Here is an 18,392-nt window from a genome sequence, read left to right on the forward strand (position 1 = left end):
GGCAGTTTCATTCTGGGCCTCGGGTGTGAACAATACAGGGCTATAGGGTGTGAAAACAGAGGTGTCACAAGTGTGAACAATGCAAGGGGGATTACATGTATGAACAATACAGGGGATTACATTCTGAATTTGAGGTTTAAACAATGCAGGGGCCAGTTAGTGAAACACATGGTTAACAGATACAGAAGGCAGACTTTCATGTGGGGGACCACACAAGGGGGCCAATGGCCACCAGTTGTTTCATCCAATAGACAGCACTCCAATAGTATTAAAACCGTCTTTATTTGTAGGACAGCAGCACAGATGCAACGTTTCGAGCGGCACCCCACTCTTTGTCAAGCATAAAAAGCTCCACCACCACCTGACCTTAAATACCATTGGGCACAGTGCCCCCTGGTGTCACCACATATATTAACAAGATATACAAAATGTTTAAAAGGTTACAATTTGTCATATGTATCACTTAATATCACATGAGTTGATTATCTTTAAATATATCAAAAGGGACTTATCTTGTTAATGTCCATTGTTGGTTACAGTCCCAGAAAAGTGATACACAGTATCCATATAACCACCTACAAAAGATAAAATCAATTTTAAAAGGAAGAACAGCTATTTCAATAAAAACGGATTCAAATCATATTCATGATTCAGTCCATTTGGGAATAGTGACCCTAATTCTCCTTATCCATTGCGCCTCCTTGCGCAATAGCTCCTTATCCCGGTCACCCCCACGTCTCCTTCTTGGGACTGAATCGAGAATTTGAAATCGCAGCTGACTTACAGTGTGACCATTTTCATTAAAGTGCTTGGCAACAGGTTGGTTTAATTTATTCCTAATGGCCGACTTATGCTCAGTAAGCCTCTCCCTAATACTCCTTATCGTCTTTCCTATATAAATTTTTCCACATGGACATTTAATATTGTACACTACATACGTGGATGCACAAGTAAAGAAACCTTTAATGGGAATACGAGTGCCCTGTAGGGGATGGTATACCCATTCTCCTTTAAGTACATTACTACAGTGGCTACACCCACAACAGGGGAAAGTCCCATTTTTAGGTGTTTTGAGAAAGGTTTGATTAGATTTCAGGGAAGAACCAAGATCTGCTTTTACTAATTTATTTCCAATAGTATCTGCGTTCATGTATGACATCACAGGCGGGGATCTAAAGGCAGTTTTATCTGGGAAATTTCTAGTTAGTAGACTCCATTCCCTCCGTATTATGCCTGAGATCTCATTGCTCAGGACATTATACTGATTTACAAAGGGGATCCTCTTCTTCCCTGAGGTACTATCTCTCTCCGTTCTCCTCAGCTCACTTTCAGCCCCTTCTAAAATCCTATTCGGATAGCCCCTTCTTCTAAACTTCTCTTTCATTTCATCCACTCTCATAGTCTGCTGACATTCATTTTGGACAATACGTTTCACCCTTAAGACTTGAGATCTGGGTAAAGATTTCTTTATATGTGGAGGGTGAAAAGAATCATATCTCAATAGTGTGTTTCTGTCTGTTGTTTTTACATAGAGGTCAGTCTCAAGATTGCCCTTTCTAGTATTTTTTACCATCACATCTAGGAAAGAAATACTGTCAGGATCACAGTTCACGGTAAACCTAATAAAAGGGGTGCACCTATTAAGTCTTTCTACAAAATCAATGAGCTCAGAATGTCGTCCCGTCCAAATTGTGAAAATATCGTCTATGTAGCGATACCAGCACTTACAGTTTTCTTGAAATCCATAATCAGTGTAAATAAATTGATTTTCCAAAACATCCATAAATAAATTTGCATAGGACGGGGCGACATTCGAGCCCATCGCTGTGCCTTTAATCTGCAGAAAAAATTCATCCTGAAATAAAAAATAGTTTTTACCCAGAACAATCTGTAGTAGTGTTACCAAAAACTTTTTTTGGGCTCCATCAAGGGTGATGTCCCTATCCAAATGATGAAGGACCGCCTCTACACCCCCATCATGTGGGATGGAGGTGTAGAGGCTCTCCACATCTAAGGTAACCAACATGGAATCTGGGGGTAGATCATTGATCATATTGATTTTACTTAAAAAATCACCAGTATCCTTAACATAGGATTTTGTTTTAAATACATACTCCCTAAGTATTTTATCCAAAAATTTCGCCAACGGACAAAACACTGAGTTAACCCCAGCCACTATGGGCCTACCTGGGGGCTTGTCCAAATTTTCATGGATTTTAGGGAGTATGTTTAATACAGGTGTAGTTGGATTTACCTGTATCAAATAGTAAGCCAATTTCTGATCAATGATCTCCAATTTTAAGGCATGATCCACACAATCCTTAATAGCCCGCTGCACAGAAAAAAGGGGATTAGTGGATAATCTTTCATATGTAGTGGTATCATTTAACATTGCCACAATTGTATCCACATAATACTTTTTATTCATCACCACTACTGCTCCCCCCTTATCTGCTGGTTTAATCACCAGATCCCTATTATTCTGAAGGGACAGCAGTGCCTTTCTCTCCTCTAACGTGATGTTCTCCCTGGACTGGTGTATATCACCCTTTTTAAATTTATCCTCAAGTTTCCTAATCTCGTCTTTCACGCCCTGTATGTATGTTTCCACCACATGGTTAGTTTTAGCAGGCATATATGTACTCGAATTATACAGACCCCAATCCTGTAAATGAAAAGTATTACAATAAAATTCAATTTATCAGCAGTGAGTTCCCCCTTATCGTCCAATTCAGCTGTCAGCCGTATTCTCCTAAAAAAGGCCTCCAAATCTATATCAAGTTGGAAAAAGTCAGGGAATGGCCACCAGTTGGACAGCCCTGCCCTTGGGCATACAGTATATTAATACGATAAAAATTCAAGGATAAACACAATTACAGCTATAACTCTTTCATACATTTACACAACAGTTTTGACACCCATGTCATTTATCTGATAAAATGTCATAATGATATAATGATTAGATCACTTCCAATTTGTAATCCTCATTGTACCAAGGATTTCCTTGATTTCTAATTATACTCTGCTTCAAGACATCGTCACAGACTTTGTCGTGCTTTCCAGCTGGCCATTTCGCAGCCTGCCTGTCGTATGCATGATGTGACATCATGCACACGACAGGCAGGGTGCTAAATGGCCAGCTGGGTTGCACAGGGTGCCCAGGCCTGCCTATTACTGTGTGACTAGCATAAAAGCTTTCAAGTAACTTATAAAGCAAAATAAAGGGGTATAAATGCCCTGCTGCACCATTTCCCAAATGTGTGTGTGTTTATTTGTACACAATATTGGGCTTATGTAATAAAATGTGCAAAGATTGAAATAGGTCTAATAAACTATAGTAACCAGTAGGGATGCACCGAATCCACTATTTGGGATTCGAATCCCAGAATTCTTGGTGAAAGATTCGGCCGAATCCTAATTTGCATATGCAAATTAGGGTCATGAAAGGAAAAAGTGGAAAAAAAATCTTCTTTTGTGACGAAAAGTCAAGTGATTTCCCTACCCGCCCCTAATTTAAATATGCAAATTTGGATTCGGTTCGGCCAGGCAGAAGGATTCCACCGAATCCTGCTGAAAAAGGCCGAATCCCGAACCGAATCCTGGATTCGGTGCATCCCTAGTAACCAGTAGGTTGCATTTATGTATCAACCTCTTATATGTTGCTATGGGGGAGCTCTCTTTTGCCAGCTTTATCTAAATGGTAAATTGGTTACCTGGTTCTCTGAATTAGGGCAGGCAAGGCCCAACTTCAGACACCATATATAACTAATCTACCACTCCATTTGCTTGTTCTGGTCCAGTGGTTTTTCATTTTGTTCTCTTACGATTGCTAAGTTTCAGTGGCAAAGCAAAATATCCCATGGGAGGTTCTCTGAAATGATTAAGCATCATGAGTGTGTGATATGAGAAAATATAGTATTTTATTTATTTTTTGCTTTATTTCTTTTATCCTCCTTTTGTTTCCTCTTGGACACAGCAGGGGCCTTAGATTTGGCATACAAGTGATAACCAATAAGCCCCAAAAGCATGGGTACCAAACCAATGCACAGCAAGGGAAAAACATAATTCACAAGGGTCTGCCAGGGTGTGGGCTTGAACAGTGTCATTACTTCTGTTTCAAACTGCAGCACAGCGTCACCTAGAGGTAAAAAAATAATAAATGTTACTCCTGTAAATGTAGACCAAATAAATCAAATAGCATTTATTAACATGAGTCACTGGCAGGATTTGTGGCAAGGCCACATAGGCCCGGGCCTAGGGCAGCAAAAAATAGGGGCGGCACGCCGCCCAGCTGCATTATGGGGACGTGTGCGTCCCCATTCAATTACACCAGCTGCAACGGCGTTTTTTCGCCGGCGCGCTGGGAAGGGGAAGTGCAAGCGGGCGATAGGACCGCACGGCCGCCTGGTCGGACCGCGCGGCCTAGGGGCGGCCGGCAAAGAAATCCGGCGCTGGTCAATGGCATGACTAGTTAGCAGGCCTGGACTGGCAAATGCCAGAGGGGCTGCTATAAGATGCCATAGACAGTCACCATTTATTGAGCTTGAGAGGGGTTATATGTGACTAAGTCTGGACCTGCTAGTTAGCTACACTAGTTAGTGACAATAGTCTTTACCTTGAAAAGGTATAAAAGGGACATAACATGACATTTTAATAATAATATACTTTTTCAGTGGTATGTGCCATTGGGTAATCCTAAATAGAAAATTGCCATTTTAAAAAACAAGGGCTGCCCCCCTGGGATCCTACGATTCACAGTGCACACAAACACACCATATATTAGGTCACATGAGCCAATTATCAGAGCTCAGTCTTTTGCTTCCACACTTCTTGCTGTTACAAGTAGAGCTGCAGTATTACTGGTCAGGTGATCTCTGAGGCATAGAAAATATCATAAAATTGTGGATCAATTAAAAAGATGTAAAAGGGCGATATCTACTTAAATATATATTCCAGTTCAGTAATATTATTTAATATGCCACTTGATATGATACAAACTCTCTGTTGCGTAAGTATTCATTTTGGGGGTAAAGTTTTCCTTTAAGCAACAATGCTGTCAATATGATATACACACCCTGTATAAAGAACATAATGCACATAATATGTTCCAGCCCCTTCTCTTAACATGAGAATTGCCTGTGACTGAGCAAGTAGTACCTGGTATAGAAGGAGGGTATCCTCTCTTGCCATAAGCCAAGTGAGGAGGGATAACCACTTTGCGCTTCTCTCTGATGATAAAAAAAGTAAACTAAATCATAAGTATCAATAACAGCATAATAAAACAACAGCTTTCTCTCTATATTTCTCTTGGAATTTATAGGTTGTTTTTTTGTTTAGAAACGTAAAAAAGTAAATACTGAACTAAAATTCATAAATTCCTCTGAGAGATGGGACATTTCCCATTTGCAAGTCAAGAGTCAAGGGTGAGTTTATTGTCATTTCATCCATATACGTTTGTACAGTACACAGTGAAACTCTAAGCCAGTTCTGTCTAGCAGAGTTATCTGCAAAAGCACTGACATGCAAAAATAGAAAAAATGCACTCATCGCTAGTGATGAGTAACTTGTGGTCTGTGTAATTTAGTAATTCCATCAGCAGTAAATGCAGTCAGAGTAATATAGATCTCTTTAAAAAAGAATGTATGTTTAATGCCTCTCTGCCCTAAAGGCATCAAGTGTGATTAGACACAAAGCCTAGCAGGTGAGGCTCCTAAGCAGGATATACGCACTTCTATGCCAGCTAAAAATCACCATTGAATACAATACAATTTGTGCCAACACTCAATAATATAAAATAAAAAATGATATGCTTACCCAACACACATGCCTACCAAACTCTTTTCCAGACCTGTACAATGAAAAAAGCAGACAGCAATATAGCATAAATCACAGTGAAAAATACTAAATTGCATACAACTTTTATTATAACAAAGGGAGAGATTTGCCCTACTCATTTATGCAAACCTAACACAGACATGGAGACCGTCATCTGGATGACGCAGTGTATGTACCACAACTTGATTACAATGTAATTTCTCCTACCGCACACCTGTAGTTCACCAATCCTGCAACTGGTGGTGCGTTTCTTCCGTTGACCCGGCCGGGTCCCTTAGCAACGTATGTGTATAGAAAACGGATCCGCACACACACACTGGTTAATGCAGTCCCCTTTTATTTAGCCACCAAACATTCAACGTTTCAGGGGGTAACACCCTCCCGGGGGGGAAAACCCACCCGGGGGCAAACACCCACCCTTCATCAGGATACAATTCTTAGTGCAGTAGCCCATTTAAACCCAACTTCCCACGCCTTCTTTTCCCATTATGCAACTCTCTGCAATACATACAATATTTATAAACAATATTTATTGCACTTGGACACTTTGATATTGAAGATTTTGTAAACTGTTTTTTCAAAATTTGATTAATAAGTATTCCTGTATTCCACATAAGGGTTAAATACTGTGGAGAGTTGCATGATGGGAAAAGAAGGCCGGGGAAGTTGGGTTTAAATGGGCTACTGCACTAAGAATTGTATCCTGATTAAGGGTGGGTGTGTGTCCCCCCCGAAACGTTGAATGTTTGGTGGCTAAATAAAAGGGGATACTCCCCGACTGCATTAACCAGTGTGTGTGCGGATCTGTTTTCTATACACATGCAGTGTATGTACCCATATTCTATCACTCTAAAGATGCAGAAATAAAAGCTTCTTCCTATATTTAATTTTTGCAGCTGCAGACAATATAAAGATGAAAGCCTGAAATTTGGCCCACCAAGTATACATTCGGAATGTAGAATAAAAACGAAATAACATGTCTAGATCAATATGATGTATGTGTGCACTGCAATCAACACAGAGGTGTATTGAAGACTGCTTCTGTCATTTGCTGCTTCAGAACTGCAATGAATAGATTTGCATTGCTACAACTTAGAGACAATTTTCTGGAGAGCTGGTGGTTGGGGGGGATTGAGGAAGAAAGGAAGTGCTGACAAGGAACATGTTCTTATCATGTTTGTAATGTTATCCCTCTTATTCTATGTGCTGAGATTAAGCCCAAATATAATCAGGCTTATTGTATTTGTATCAAAAGCAGAACCTGTTGATCATATTTTATATGCTATGGGAAAGAAACAAGTTGCCTTGTATTTGGCTGCCTTAAAACTAAACCCCTGAACATTGCAACGCTCAATAAAACGATAAACTCTTAAAACAATCCATATATAAAAACCTGCTTCATCTATATAAACCATTTTCATAAAAATATGCTTTTCTACTAATATGTGGCATTGGATTATCCTAAATAGAAAAACTGCCATTTTAAGTATTAAGGGCCACCCCCCTGGCTCATACAATTCACTGTGCTCACACACACAAACACATACATGCTAGGTTACACTGTCTAATGCAGTGATCCCGAACCTTTAACTCGTGAGCAACATGTTGCTCTCCAACCCCTTGGATGTTGCTCCCAGTGGCCTCAAAGCAGGTGCTTATTTTTGAATTCCTGGCTTGAAGGCAAGTTTTGGTTCTATAAAAACCAGGTGCACTGCCAAACAGAACCTCAATGTAGGTTCACAATCCACATAGGGGCTACCAAATGGGCAATCATAGCACTTACTTAGCCCCCCCAAGAACATTTTTCATGCCAGTGTTGCTCCCCAACTCCTTTCACTTCTGAATGTTGTTCATAGGTTCAAAAGTTTAGGGATCCCTGATCTAATGAATGGACAGAGTTCTTTCTTTTACTCCCACACTTCTTTCTGTTACAATTAACCATGCATATACCCTGTCAGGTCATCTCTGAGGGAGCACACACACCATCACAAAATGCTGTCTCAAGGCAAAAGATGTAAAAGGGTTATTTCACTGATATAGATATTATATATATGTGGTAAGATTCTTTAATAGGCCACTTATTATGATATAAATTGTCTGTTAATATTTATTCTGAAGGTATAGTTTTCCTTTAAATAATATTTGGTGAGACCGAACACTCTTCAAAGCATTAATAAATCAGTTCCCATCATTACTAAGCCAAGAATGTAGGGAGTATTGCCTTCCTGGGGCCAAACAAACCCCTTAGAAATAGTGAGCAACGCTGATGCCCTGTAGTATAAATCAGAAGAGACTTTATGAATTAATTATGAAATTCTGCTCACAGCTATCCAGGGAAAGGCAGACTGCATGCCTGACAGCAGCAAAAGTTATATGCCTGCAAGGAATTTGAAATGAACACTGTATGGGATACTAAAAGCTGAAGCTAGGAAAGGCTGTCTAGCAAAGAACCATAGTGCAGTCTGCATCTCTCCCCAGTTGGCAGCTCATTGTCTATTGGGCAAGTTGTCTCCAACCATTGGCTCTTGAGCAACATGTTGCTCACCAGCCCCTTGGATGTTGCTCCCAGTGGCCTCAAAGCAGGTACTTATTTTAGAATTCCTGGCTTGGGGGCAAGCTTTGGTTGCATAAAAACAGATGTACTGCCAAAAAAGCCTCCTGTAGGCTGCTATTCCACATAGGGGCTAAAATATGGTCAATCAAATCACTTATTTTGCACCACTGAGGAACATCTTTTATGCTTGTGTTGCTCCCCAACTCTTTGAAAATCTGACTGTGGCTCACGGGTGAAAAAAATGTGGGTACCCCCGCAATTAGACATGGTCCACATTGCAAGATAACACTTTTTTCTCCCATCACGTCGGGTCTTTCTAGGCCCTCATTATTGACATCATGATTTGCCCCAGAATATTGGAATCCATATCGGACAAAGCTTATTCAGTGCCCTTATCAAATGAGTGCATCTTACAGTATATGCCCAGCATAACCTTCACTGCCTCTCAACTTAAAAAAAAAAAAAAAGCAGCATTCAATGGGGATGGTTTATAGACCAGACAGTGCCCCTTTAATGTCGTGAGGATAGGCATGCATTTCACTGAGCCCCATGAAGAGGATCCCGAACTGTGTTGGGCTTACCTGGAATAACTTGTTTCTTTCCAAGTTCCACCACAAAAGGATCTCGAGAAAGGGAACTGTCAATAACCCGCCCATCCTCCAGCCTTCCCTAGAGATGCAACATGGCCAAACAAGGAGTTATAGATCCAATTAAATGTATGATAAGAATCAGATCTGTTCAACATTCTATACATGTTTTTATGTTACAGCTGTGTATTTTACACATTAAGAAAGCTGGATTTATCAAGTGGATCTACACTCAATAGAATTTTAGGTGTGTTCTTCATGCTTACTGGTTTCAACCTATGCAAGTTTGACTTACCAAGAAAAGAAATCTTTAAGGCATAAAATTTGTTCTATTGAAATAGTAAAAAAAAATGTGCTATTAAAAATAGAAGAATATCTCTAAACCCAGTAAAGTTCTGTTGTATAAAGATAAGCAAGGCATATATGTATATTGCTGCTGATCAATTATGTTTTTCATGTTGTTTTGACATTGTTCACCATGAAAAATTACTTTTTTCAATTGCTTTCCATCTTTTATCTTTTACCGGTTTCCCAAAATATAGGTTTAAAGTGTAATATTTGTGTCTTTAGTGTTTCAATCTGGCAGCTCAGTGATCCATGTGCATTCTGAACTGTTACAATTTGCTACATTTAATTGATACAATTAGTTGATACATTTCTCAGCAGTATCTGTGGAATATTAGCAACTATTGCACCAATTCTAACAACTGCCTTTCATGAAGAAGAAAAGTCGTTTTGCACTTGGGGGTGCCAAGTGATTGTATTTACTTACCTGAAACCCCTGCGCTGAACTTAAACTAAAAAGTCGGCTATTTTGTTCTACTGCCAAGTGAAATTTGAAGAAAGAAGAAGCGGGAAGAGGATCATTTAATGGTGCTTGCTGGAAAAACTCTGGGCCGGTGCAGTTTTCTGCTGAGAGGAGCACTGACCGGGGTTTCAGGTAAGTAAATACAACTACTAGGGGGTGCCTAACATTTGGCACCCGAAGTGCAAGACAACTTTCCTTCTCCTTTAATGAAACTCAGGGATTCTGCACAGTAGCGCTAAAGATAACAAATGTATCAACTAAATGTATAAATTTAAAACAGTTAAAGAGTTGCGACCCTCCAGAGCTACTTTAGAAGGTGAAAAATAAAACCTTACACTTCAATATTAGAAAAACTGTCACAAATAGAAAACAGAAAATAATTGGAAAAAGTCTTTATTTCTGATTAACAATCCCCTTTAACGTCAAATTAAAAAAAAAATGTATGTATCACTTGAATGTAAATTGGATGAATAGGAGCTGAGACAGGGCATGATAAGCTTGGGGCTATTTTCAGTTTAAAAGCAAATATTGAGTTTTATGGAGTGGTGAAAAATGAAAAGAAAGTAAGGGCAGTATCTGTGGAATATTAGCAACACCTGTATCAATTCTAACTGCTGACTTTAATGACACCCATAGATTCTGCAGAGCGGCATGACTTCTCTCCCCCAGAGCCCCCAAATAAAGATTATCAGTATAGTAAGCTTATCATGAAATTGCACAGTGGTCTGGGCCCCACTGAACCCTTTACACTCCAGATCTCCCAACAGTCACAGCTGATGCCTGTATTGTTCAGCCTGTCTATAAATGAATGATATCCTCCAGTAATATACATATCCATCTGCTTTATGTAACATAGTAAGTTAGGTTGAAAAAAGACACATGTCAATCAAGTTCAACCTTTATTATGGCTCAACAAGGCAGCTGTGTCGCAAGGAGAACTTGCAGGGCATGATTCCATTAGCAGCAGCCCAACCCCTGTGAGATGGCAAAATTATTAGCACCAAGTTCCTGGGATCCCGACAAATGAGGTGATTCACACTGGAACACTGCAGGACATGCAGCTGAACCTATGATGAGAGTAGCCAGAACACAACAAAACCCCCTATATTACACTGTAGTATTTGTCTTTTTCTTCCACTCCCAGGAGACTCCCAGGTCATGACTTACTGTAATGTACAACTTCTATAAGTCCAGATAGCAATGTTATTAAGCATGGTGGGTGGGGAAATATTCACTACTAGGATAGACTTGTGTGCACTGTGCTGCATGGCTACTGGGACATTAAGCAATGTGCTGCAGGGGTACTAGCCGAACTAGACACCATAACCTGCTACAAAGGCTCTTTTAAGCACTGCCCTGCAGAGTTACTGGAGGCTGCCCAATATTCTTCTTGTGCCCTAAGGGTCACATTAGGATAGGGGTCATATACAAAGTACTGCAGGGGTACAGAGCTGTATATTGCTATTGCTTTGATGTGTAATTTACTGAGAAAGGACACTTTAGAGAAATGGCTAGGGTGGGGAGCAGTATGGGCAATTTAGTGCAAAGCCACTGTGCAGTTGTGTGTCTACCACTGATGTAAGTGTCCTATTGGTTTTGCTGAGGATACAAGTACTGCACTTGCATGAACTGAAACTGAGTGTAGAGGAGCAGTGGGGTCTAATGTTCTCACAAAAGTAATGAGAATTTTATTGTTACAACTGAAGAGTCTCAGTAGGAGGAATAACCCTTATACAAACTGTTACTGTTAATAGCTACATCTTTGTGCTTACTGAAACATGGGAAAAGTGCAGCTCAGTTATATCATATTGATGTGATCTCCTATAACATTACAGTGCCTCCAGGGAGCCTTGTAGAAGGCTAAGGATGGCAGCTGGTTTACTACTGCCTGTTTCATTCACACTCTATCCTTGTGTACGAGAAATACCAGAATTTATACCTTTTATTCTGCTCGATAGATGTGCTGCAAGTAGAGTCAATCGTGTCCCAGTGTCTGCCGGGAATTGCATTAACAGGGCACAGTTTTGTCTCCAGTATCCAAAGCCAGCCCACGTGTGCTGTGTACCCTTCTCCGGTGCCTGCCCTCTGTCTCCGCCCCTCCCCGGTGTGAGGAGGTGGGACCCGCAGTGCTGACGTGTTATTATTGTTACACATGTTGTTCCCCCCTTAGGCCCAGCTGTGGCCACGGCCAACGTGCGAACTCACCGTGTAGTGAAAATGGATGGTGTCCCCCATAACTGCAGTTTCAGTGCACGAGTCCGGCTTCACCTGCGTCAGGAAATACGGGGAAGTTACATTAGGGATAAACATGGAGGGGTGAGAAGGCAGATAAGGGAAAGGGCTGCTGGTGCCTTATACTTTCTGTTGAAGTAACACAGCTGCACCAGCAGTTGTAAATCATCTGGAGAGACACGGGTTGTCCAGTCCTATAATAGAGGCCATAGGGCAGGGTGCAGATTGGTAATTGAAGCTGCATGATAATCCCATACATTACAGAACTGCATGATAATCCCATACGTTACAGACGTGCCATGTGGCCAGTGAGAGAGAATAGTGAGAGCAGGGGGTACAGGTTGGTGCAGACTGGGAGTGGGTGGGGGAGATGGGGAACTATCATGGACTGGGGGAGCTGAGTGGAACTGGCAGAAGAAAGTGTAAGCGGCAGATGACGGGAAGGAGAATGGGGACATCTGATTAAAAAGGAGATGCACGTGATGATGTGAATGTATGTAATGCGAATGTATGTGATGTGAATGTATGTGATGGCCATGGAGACACAAAGATCACAGGGACGTATGGGGGTGTAAGGGAGAGTGGAGGTGACGATCCTATGGGAAGAAGAGAGAAAAGTTGAAGGGAAATAAAGAGAAGAAATAGAGGTAGTACTGAGCAGAGGAGGGAATAGAGGTAGTACTGAGCAGTAGGGAGGGGACACATAGAGAAATACAGTAATGGCTCAATAACAAGAAAGCAGATCTGTACCTGTTACACCTGACAGGACACAATGGAACTGGGACGGGGAGAAGGATCAATGGGAGAGACCTGAGAGGACAGCACAGCTGCAGGGGTCGGCGACGGAGGCCATTGACAATTGCACGGAATGATCAGCCGCAGTGAATGCAGAGATCAGTGAAGGAAGAAGTCAGACAGGAGAGAGAAGTTGCACGGGGGCGCTAATAACGAGAAACTTTTCTACCCGTAGCGCATAGCGGGGGTCATGTGACATGAGAAGCTGCAGCAGCACAGGCAGCCAGTAACATGCCGGGCTACTATAGGGAACACTATAGGGAACACTATAAGGCGACGTGTAAGAAGATGTGAGAAGTGATCAGTGTTATGAATGGGATGAGACACAGTGCGATTACCGGGAGGTGCAAGTGATGTCCCAGGGCATTAGGGTTACAAATGGAGATGCTGTGCCACCTGGCTGCTGGCTAGTCAGTACAGTTCCACAGCTGTCACTCAGCTCTGTTGCCTCTACTCACCATGGTCTCAATCACAAGCTCAGTGACATTTTCACTATCTTCCTCCGGGGTTTCTGCCCTGAGTGTTGCAGGGGACAGGAGCAGGACGAGCACAAACCCCCACAGCATTGTGACAGCTGTCTAACACGAAGGATGAGAGCGAGAGAGAGAACACAGGGAGCGTGGCAATGAGACACGGAGGGGGAGTCGACATTCACAGTACCGCCCATGCTAACCCGCCCACCGCAGTGCTCCGCCCCTTCACGGCTCTAGCTGGTGTTGTGCTGGGCGGAGTCAAATATAACGGTGCAGAGTGGCGGGGAGTCGTCACACACACAACCAATTGATTCCCCAGCCGCCTGGTCATTGCTGTACATCCACTGGAGCCAGACTGGGTGTTGTATTCTGTGGCGCTGATTCCTGTCTCTATATTAGCCCGGGCAGCCATCACAATCATGGGGTTACCACCAGTAGTAGCTCATTGCAATAGTTACCTCCCAACATTTTAGAAATAAAAAGAGGGATAAAAAAGTTGTTAACAATTTTTTTGACCATGCCCGTTTTTGTTGTCACTCCCCCCTAATTATCATGTTCATTTTACAAAATTTGGCAGGTTATGAAAGTTTGAACATATTTCTGTGTTTTTTTTCCACTTATTCCAGTTTTGCTAATGAAGGTGAATTGCCCTTTAAGCTGTGACTCAAGGGACCTGTTATCTTATATTGTTACAATTACTTATTTGCTTATCTCGAAATTGTTACAAAAGTATCTTATTAGCTGCGGTGGCTGTTCTGGGCTCATTGTTTCTTTTTCTGGCTGTTCAGTGCAGAGAAAAACCGGACTTTTCAGTACAATTGAAGGACTGCGGGTTGCGCTGTCAAAAGAGGGACTGTCCCTTTAAAAATGGGACAGTTGGGATGTATGCAATACTGGGCCCATATGGAAAGAAAATGGTGAACCCTCGCTTTTCTCAGGGTTCCCTTTCCCACGATGTGCCTGAAGGAGCTCCTTGTGAAAGGGACCAGTGCAAATGTAATATTTCAGCTCTGGGAGCCCCCCCCCTTTCCATATCCTTTCTTCTTTGCAATCAGAACATTGTATCGGAATGAATGTATGGGACCAGTTTTCACTGAGCCTGCCTAGTGGTATGTCCCTGGGCTGAGCCAATTAATCCAGGGCACAGACTGAACAAGGCAGCACAGGAGCCAACATTACAGGGCATGTAAAGGCAAACATTTTTTTACTTAGTTTCTTTAATGAAAAAGAAACCTATCTCCAATATATTTTAATTAAAAAATGTGTACCATTTTTTTAAGAAACCTGACTGTATGCAGTGAAATTTGCCCTTCATTTACTGCTATGGATAGGAATTGTCAGATGGTCCCTAACTGCTGAGCAGGGAAACAATCATACTTATGAACAGCAGGGGGAGCCCCCGCCTTACTTACCAGCCATGCAGAACTCAAGCAGCTTTGTTTATGACGATCCCTAAGCAGCCCAGACCACACTGAGCATGTGCACAGTCTTAGTCTTGCAAAGATGTTTAACAAAGTTACAAGATGGGGACCCCCTGTAGCCAACTTTGAAAGCATAAATTATTTGTTTGATTAGGCTTGTGGTGCAGTAAGTTCATGTTTATATATAGTATACAAAATACAGCATTTCGAGTCTTATTCAATTTTAGACTTTACATGCCCTTTAAGCAGCTGGGAGTACGGAGGGAAGAGCGCTACAGTGGAAGAGGAGCTACTTTGAGGAGGATTTGGTATTGCAGCAACACGTAAGGAAGCTCCCCCACCCCCAACATGCAGAGGTATATCCCAGCCTGATGCTGCATGAGAGGGGGTCTCACTGGCAGCCTGTGGGAAGTTGCAGCAAAGAGGGGGTGGATCAGAACAAGGTCCAGCTCACGAGTGGAAGTAGCAGCCTGATGTGGAATGGACCTGCTAAACTCGATTAAATCGGAGAGAGCAAGCAGGCTGCAGGAACAGCTAAAGAACTGCATCTCATATTACCTTTTGACTTAAACTTCTCGCCCACACACGGGGTCCTGTTGATGAGGAGCTGGAAGAGTTTACATGCTGGATTCTGTAGAAGTTTATGGCTGTCTACTCTCAGATTCTCTCTCCCCCCAGGAAGGAGAAGATCAGTGAGAACTTTAGCCTTAACTCCATTACTTGTGAAAATGGGATGTTTATTTAGTTTTATAAATGTGCTAAGTTTGTTGTACATAAAAACAAGTGGATTTCTAAAGAAGTTAGCACCAAATAACAGGTCAAAAAGCCTAATTTAGAATTATTTGCGTTGTTTTTTTATTGACTTTCTATATTGAAGCTGTTGGCTACTGGCGTAAAGGTCCAAATGCTTTAATGTACTTGTCCTTTAGCCTGTGGTTGTACCCTGTGGTGAGGGGAAAAAACATGGTACAATTAACCATAGGGCAATGAATTTTATATGAAGAATTATTAAAATTCTTGTTTCCAAATGGCTTCTATTTGCAGCTCAGAAAAAAAAACATTGTATTCTTGCCCTTGTATTCTTGGTTTGCATTTGCAATGAAGTGCAATCAACAAGGCCCTAAACTATGGACAGTATTTATGGATGAGAAACCAAGTAGGTCATTTGTATGAAATACAATGGATGCAGCTAGGTCCGTATATCCTTCACTAAATAATTTGTATACCTTAATATATCTAGAAGATATATGCAGATACATAGACAGACAGACAGACATCTTTTGAGAAGCAACCAATTGATTGTGTTTATTTGTACATGCTATGTCCTGTGCAGTGTTTTCTTTATAAGTATATTTTTATACATGCATTGTGGTTGTCTTTTACATAGTCACATAGTTAAATCAGGTTGAAAAAAAGACAAAGTCCGTCAAGTTCAACCCCTCCATATGAAAACCCAGCATCCATACACACACCCCTCCAGGGTCGGACTGGGGGGCTCAGGGCCCCCCTGCCGCTCCCGCGTACCACTTCTGTGCATACGCGCGGTGCCGGGTATGTGCGTATACACATCAGTGCACATGTGCTAAATTTTGATTTTTACCCCGACATAGAGGGGTCGCGCCACTGAGTGGATCTGGGCCAGCAGGGTCCACAAGAGCCTGGGGCCCACTGGCTTTTTTCCCGGTGTCCCGCCGCCCAAGTCCGACACTGCACCCCTCCATACTTTCACATAAATTATATATACCCATATCTATACTAACTATAGAGTTTGGTATCACAATAGCCTTTGATATAATGTTTGTCCAAGAAATCATCCAAGCCACTCTTATAGTCATTAACTGAATCAGCCATCACAACATCACCCGGCAGTGCATTCCACAACCTCACTGTCCTGACTGTGAAGAACCCCCTACGTTGCTTCAAATGAAAGTTCTTTTCTTCTAGTCTAAAGGGGTGGCCTCTGGTACGGTGATCCTCTTTATGGGTAAAAAGGTCCCCTGCCATTTGTCTATAATGTCCTCTAATGTACTTGTAAAGTGTAATCATGTCCCCTCGCAAGAGCATTTTTTTCCAGAGAAAACAACCCCAACCCCCTCATAATTTAAGTCTTCCCTCCCTCTAACCAATTTAGTTGCACGTCTCTGCACTCTCTCCAGCTCATTTATATCCCTCTTAAGGACTGGAGTCCAAAACTGCACTGCATACTCCAGATGAGGCCTTACCAGGGACCTATAAAGAGGCATAATTATGTTTTCATCCCTTGAGTTAATGCCCTTTTATATGTAAGACAGAACTTTATTTGCTTTAGTAGCCACTTTTCGTATGATTTTCGGACCGTGTGTGGAGAGTCCCTACATTTTTCATCCGGTGGAGATCGGTCGTCTGGTCGATCAGACAGGTTAGAAGATTTCTGTCGCCTGCCGATAATATCTCTGCATGTATTGCCGATCGTACGATTGGGAGACTGTCACTAGCTTTGTCAGACATAACTATCGTACGATTGCTGTCGGAGGTAGTATATTGGCTGATCTGTTCTTTTACTACTTTATTTGATCGGAATGGTAAGACTTTGATCCGAATGGTTAGTGGCAGGTCAGGAGATGGGAAAGTCCGATCGTACGTTGATTCGTACGATCAGATCTTTGCGTCTATGGCCAGCTTTAGACAACTTATCTACAAAACTCCTAGATCCTTCTCATTTAAGGAAACTCCCAACGCACTGCTATTTCGTGTATAACTTGCATTTATATTATTTCTGCCAAAGTACATAGCCTTGCATTTATCAACACTGAACCTCATTTTCCAGTTTGCTGCCCAGTTGCAAAACTTAGACAAATCACTCTGCAAAGTGGCAGCATCCTGCATGGAACCTAATTTGTCAGGTTATTTATCGAACCACTTTGCCATGGCAGTCGTGTATCAGGTAGAGAACAAAGGGTTGGCGTACATATATCAGTAGAGCCAAATAACAACTTTGTGTTCAATAACCAAATGAATATTTTAATCAGGATAATACATTTATAGCCTGCCTCTTTAGGACAAGTGCAGCTGAATTACAAAGCAAAGAGCAGTGTGTTATACTGTCCCAGGGAAGGGGTTAACATCCAGGGATAATTGCCATTTTATCCAGCGGTTGCTCTCTCACTTGGAATTATAATTATTATATGAAATACATGAAGTAAATGCATATGCTGTCTAGTTCATTTTTTCCATTATTTTCAAGCTTGCCCATCTGAGCTATTAGATCAGCTTGAATGCTCTGTAAGATACCAGGCAGCCTTCCTCTAGCTGGAAATGTGGCCTCTTACCATGGCTTTGATCAGCACTTTCAGCACCACTGACAGCTCCAATATCCCAGCCACAATGAGCTGCAGCCAAGAAAGGGTCTCTTCTTACCGCCTTCATTTTGAGGAGCTGAATAGCAGCTCGGTGGTGAAACTGAGGGTTAGCAGCCCTTCCGATCAGCCAGCTACAGCCAGGTAACGCGGGAAGAGAATGACAGCTGCAGGAGGACAGCCTCGACCACCCGGAGGCCCCACAGATGAGCAGGCGCTAGTCTCAGATGCGCGGCACGTAAAAAACTCAAATAGATGCATCCAATAGCAAAGGGATACACACTTTAATTCATTTTGTGAATGGTAGAAAATAATTTGCCAGAGGACAGATATACTACTAATGCTGTCTGTT

General features: G+C 41.9%; 1 protein-coding gene across 2 annotated transcripts; it reads right to left on the bottom strand.

Annotated features, from left to right (window-relative positions):
- Nucleotides 1–3,901: 3,901 nt before the first annotated feature.
- Nucleotides 3,902–13,443, bottom strand: fkbp11.S (FKBP prolyl isomerase 11 S homeolog). 2 transcript variants are annotated; one of them, XM_018249995.2, is made up of 6 exons: nucleotides 13,270–13,443; nucleotides 11,990–12,052; nucleotides 8,971–9,058; nucleotides 5,815–5,848; nucleotides 5,158–5,228; nucleotides 3,902–4,138 (listed from the first exon to the last, which is right to left on the bottom strand). In XM_018249995.2, the coding sequence occupies exons 1-6, from the start codon at nucleotides 13,375–13,377 to the stop codon at nucleotides 3,921–3,923; spliced, it is 582 nt and encodes a 193-aa protein (XP_018105484.1). In that variant the 5' UTR covers nucleotides 13,378–13,443; the 3' UTR covers nucleotides 3,902–3,920. The 2 variants fall into 2 exon arrangements, with proteins under 2 accessions (XP_018105484.1, XP_018105486.1); XM_018249997.2 differs by lacking the exons at nucleotides 11,990–12,052; nucleotides 13,270–13,443 and adding an exon at nucleotides 11,724–11,968.
- Between the last annotated feature and the right edge of the window lie 4,949 nt (nucleotides 13,444–18,392).

Source organism: Xenopus laevis, chromosome 2S, assembly GCF_017654675.1.
Source record: "Xenopus laevis strain J_2021 chromosome 2S, Xenopus_laevis_v10.1, whole genome shotgun sequence".
Lineage (NCBI taxonomy): Eukaryota > Metazoa > Chordata > Amphibia > Anura > Pipidae > Xenopus > Xenopus laevis.

What these genes read in the sequence shown, in the direction of transcription:
- fkbp11.S (XM_018249995.2), bottom strand. Translation starts at nt 13,377, where the DNA reads ATGCTGTGGGGGTTTGTGCTCGTCCTGCTCCTGTCCCCTGCAACACTC. An exon ending in AGCTTGTGATTGAGACCATG is followed by an intron (nt 12,053 to 13,269) that starts GTGAGTAGAGGC and finishes TTCCTGACGCAG; the next exon opens with GTGAAGCCGGACTCGTGCAC. An exon ending in ATACCCTCCTTCTATACCAG is followed by an intron (nt 4,139 to 5,157) that starts GTACTACTTGCT and finishes TTTTACCTCTAG; the next exon opens with GTGACGCTGTGCTGCAGTTT.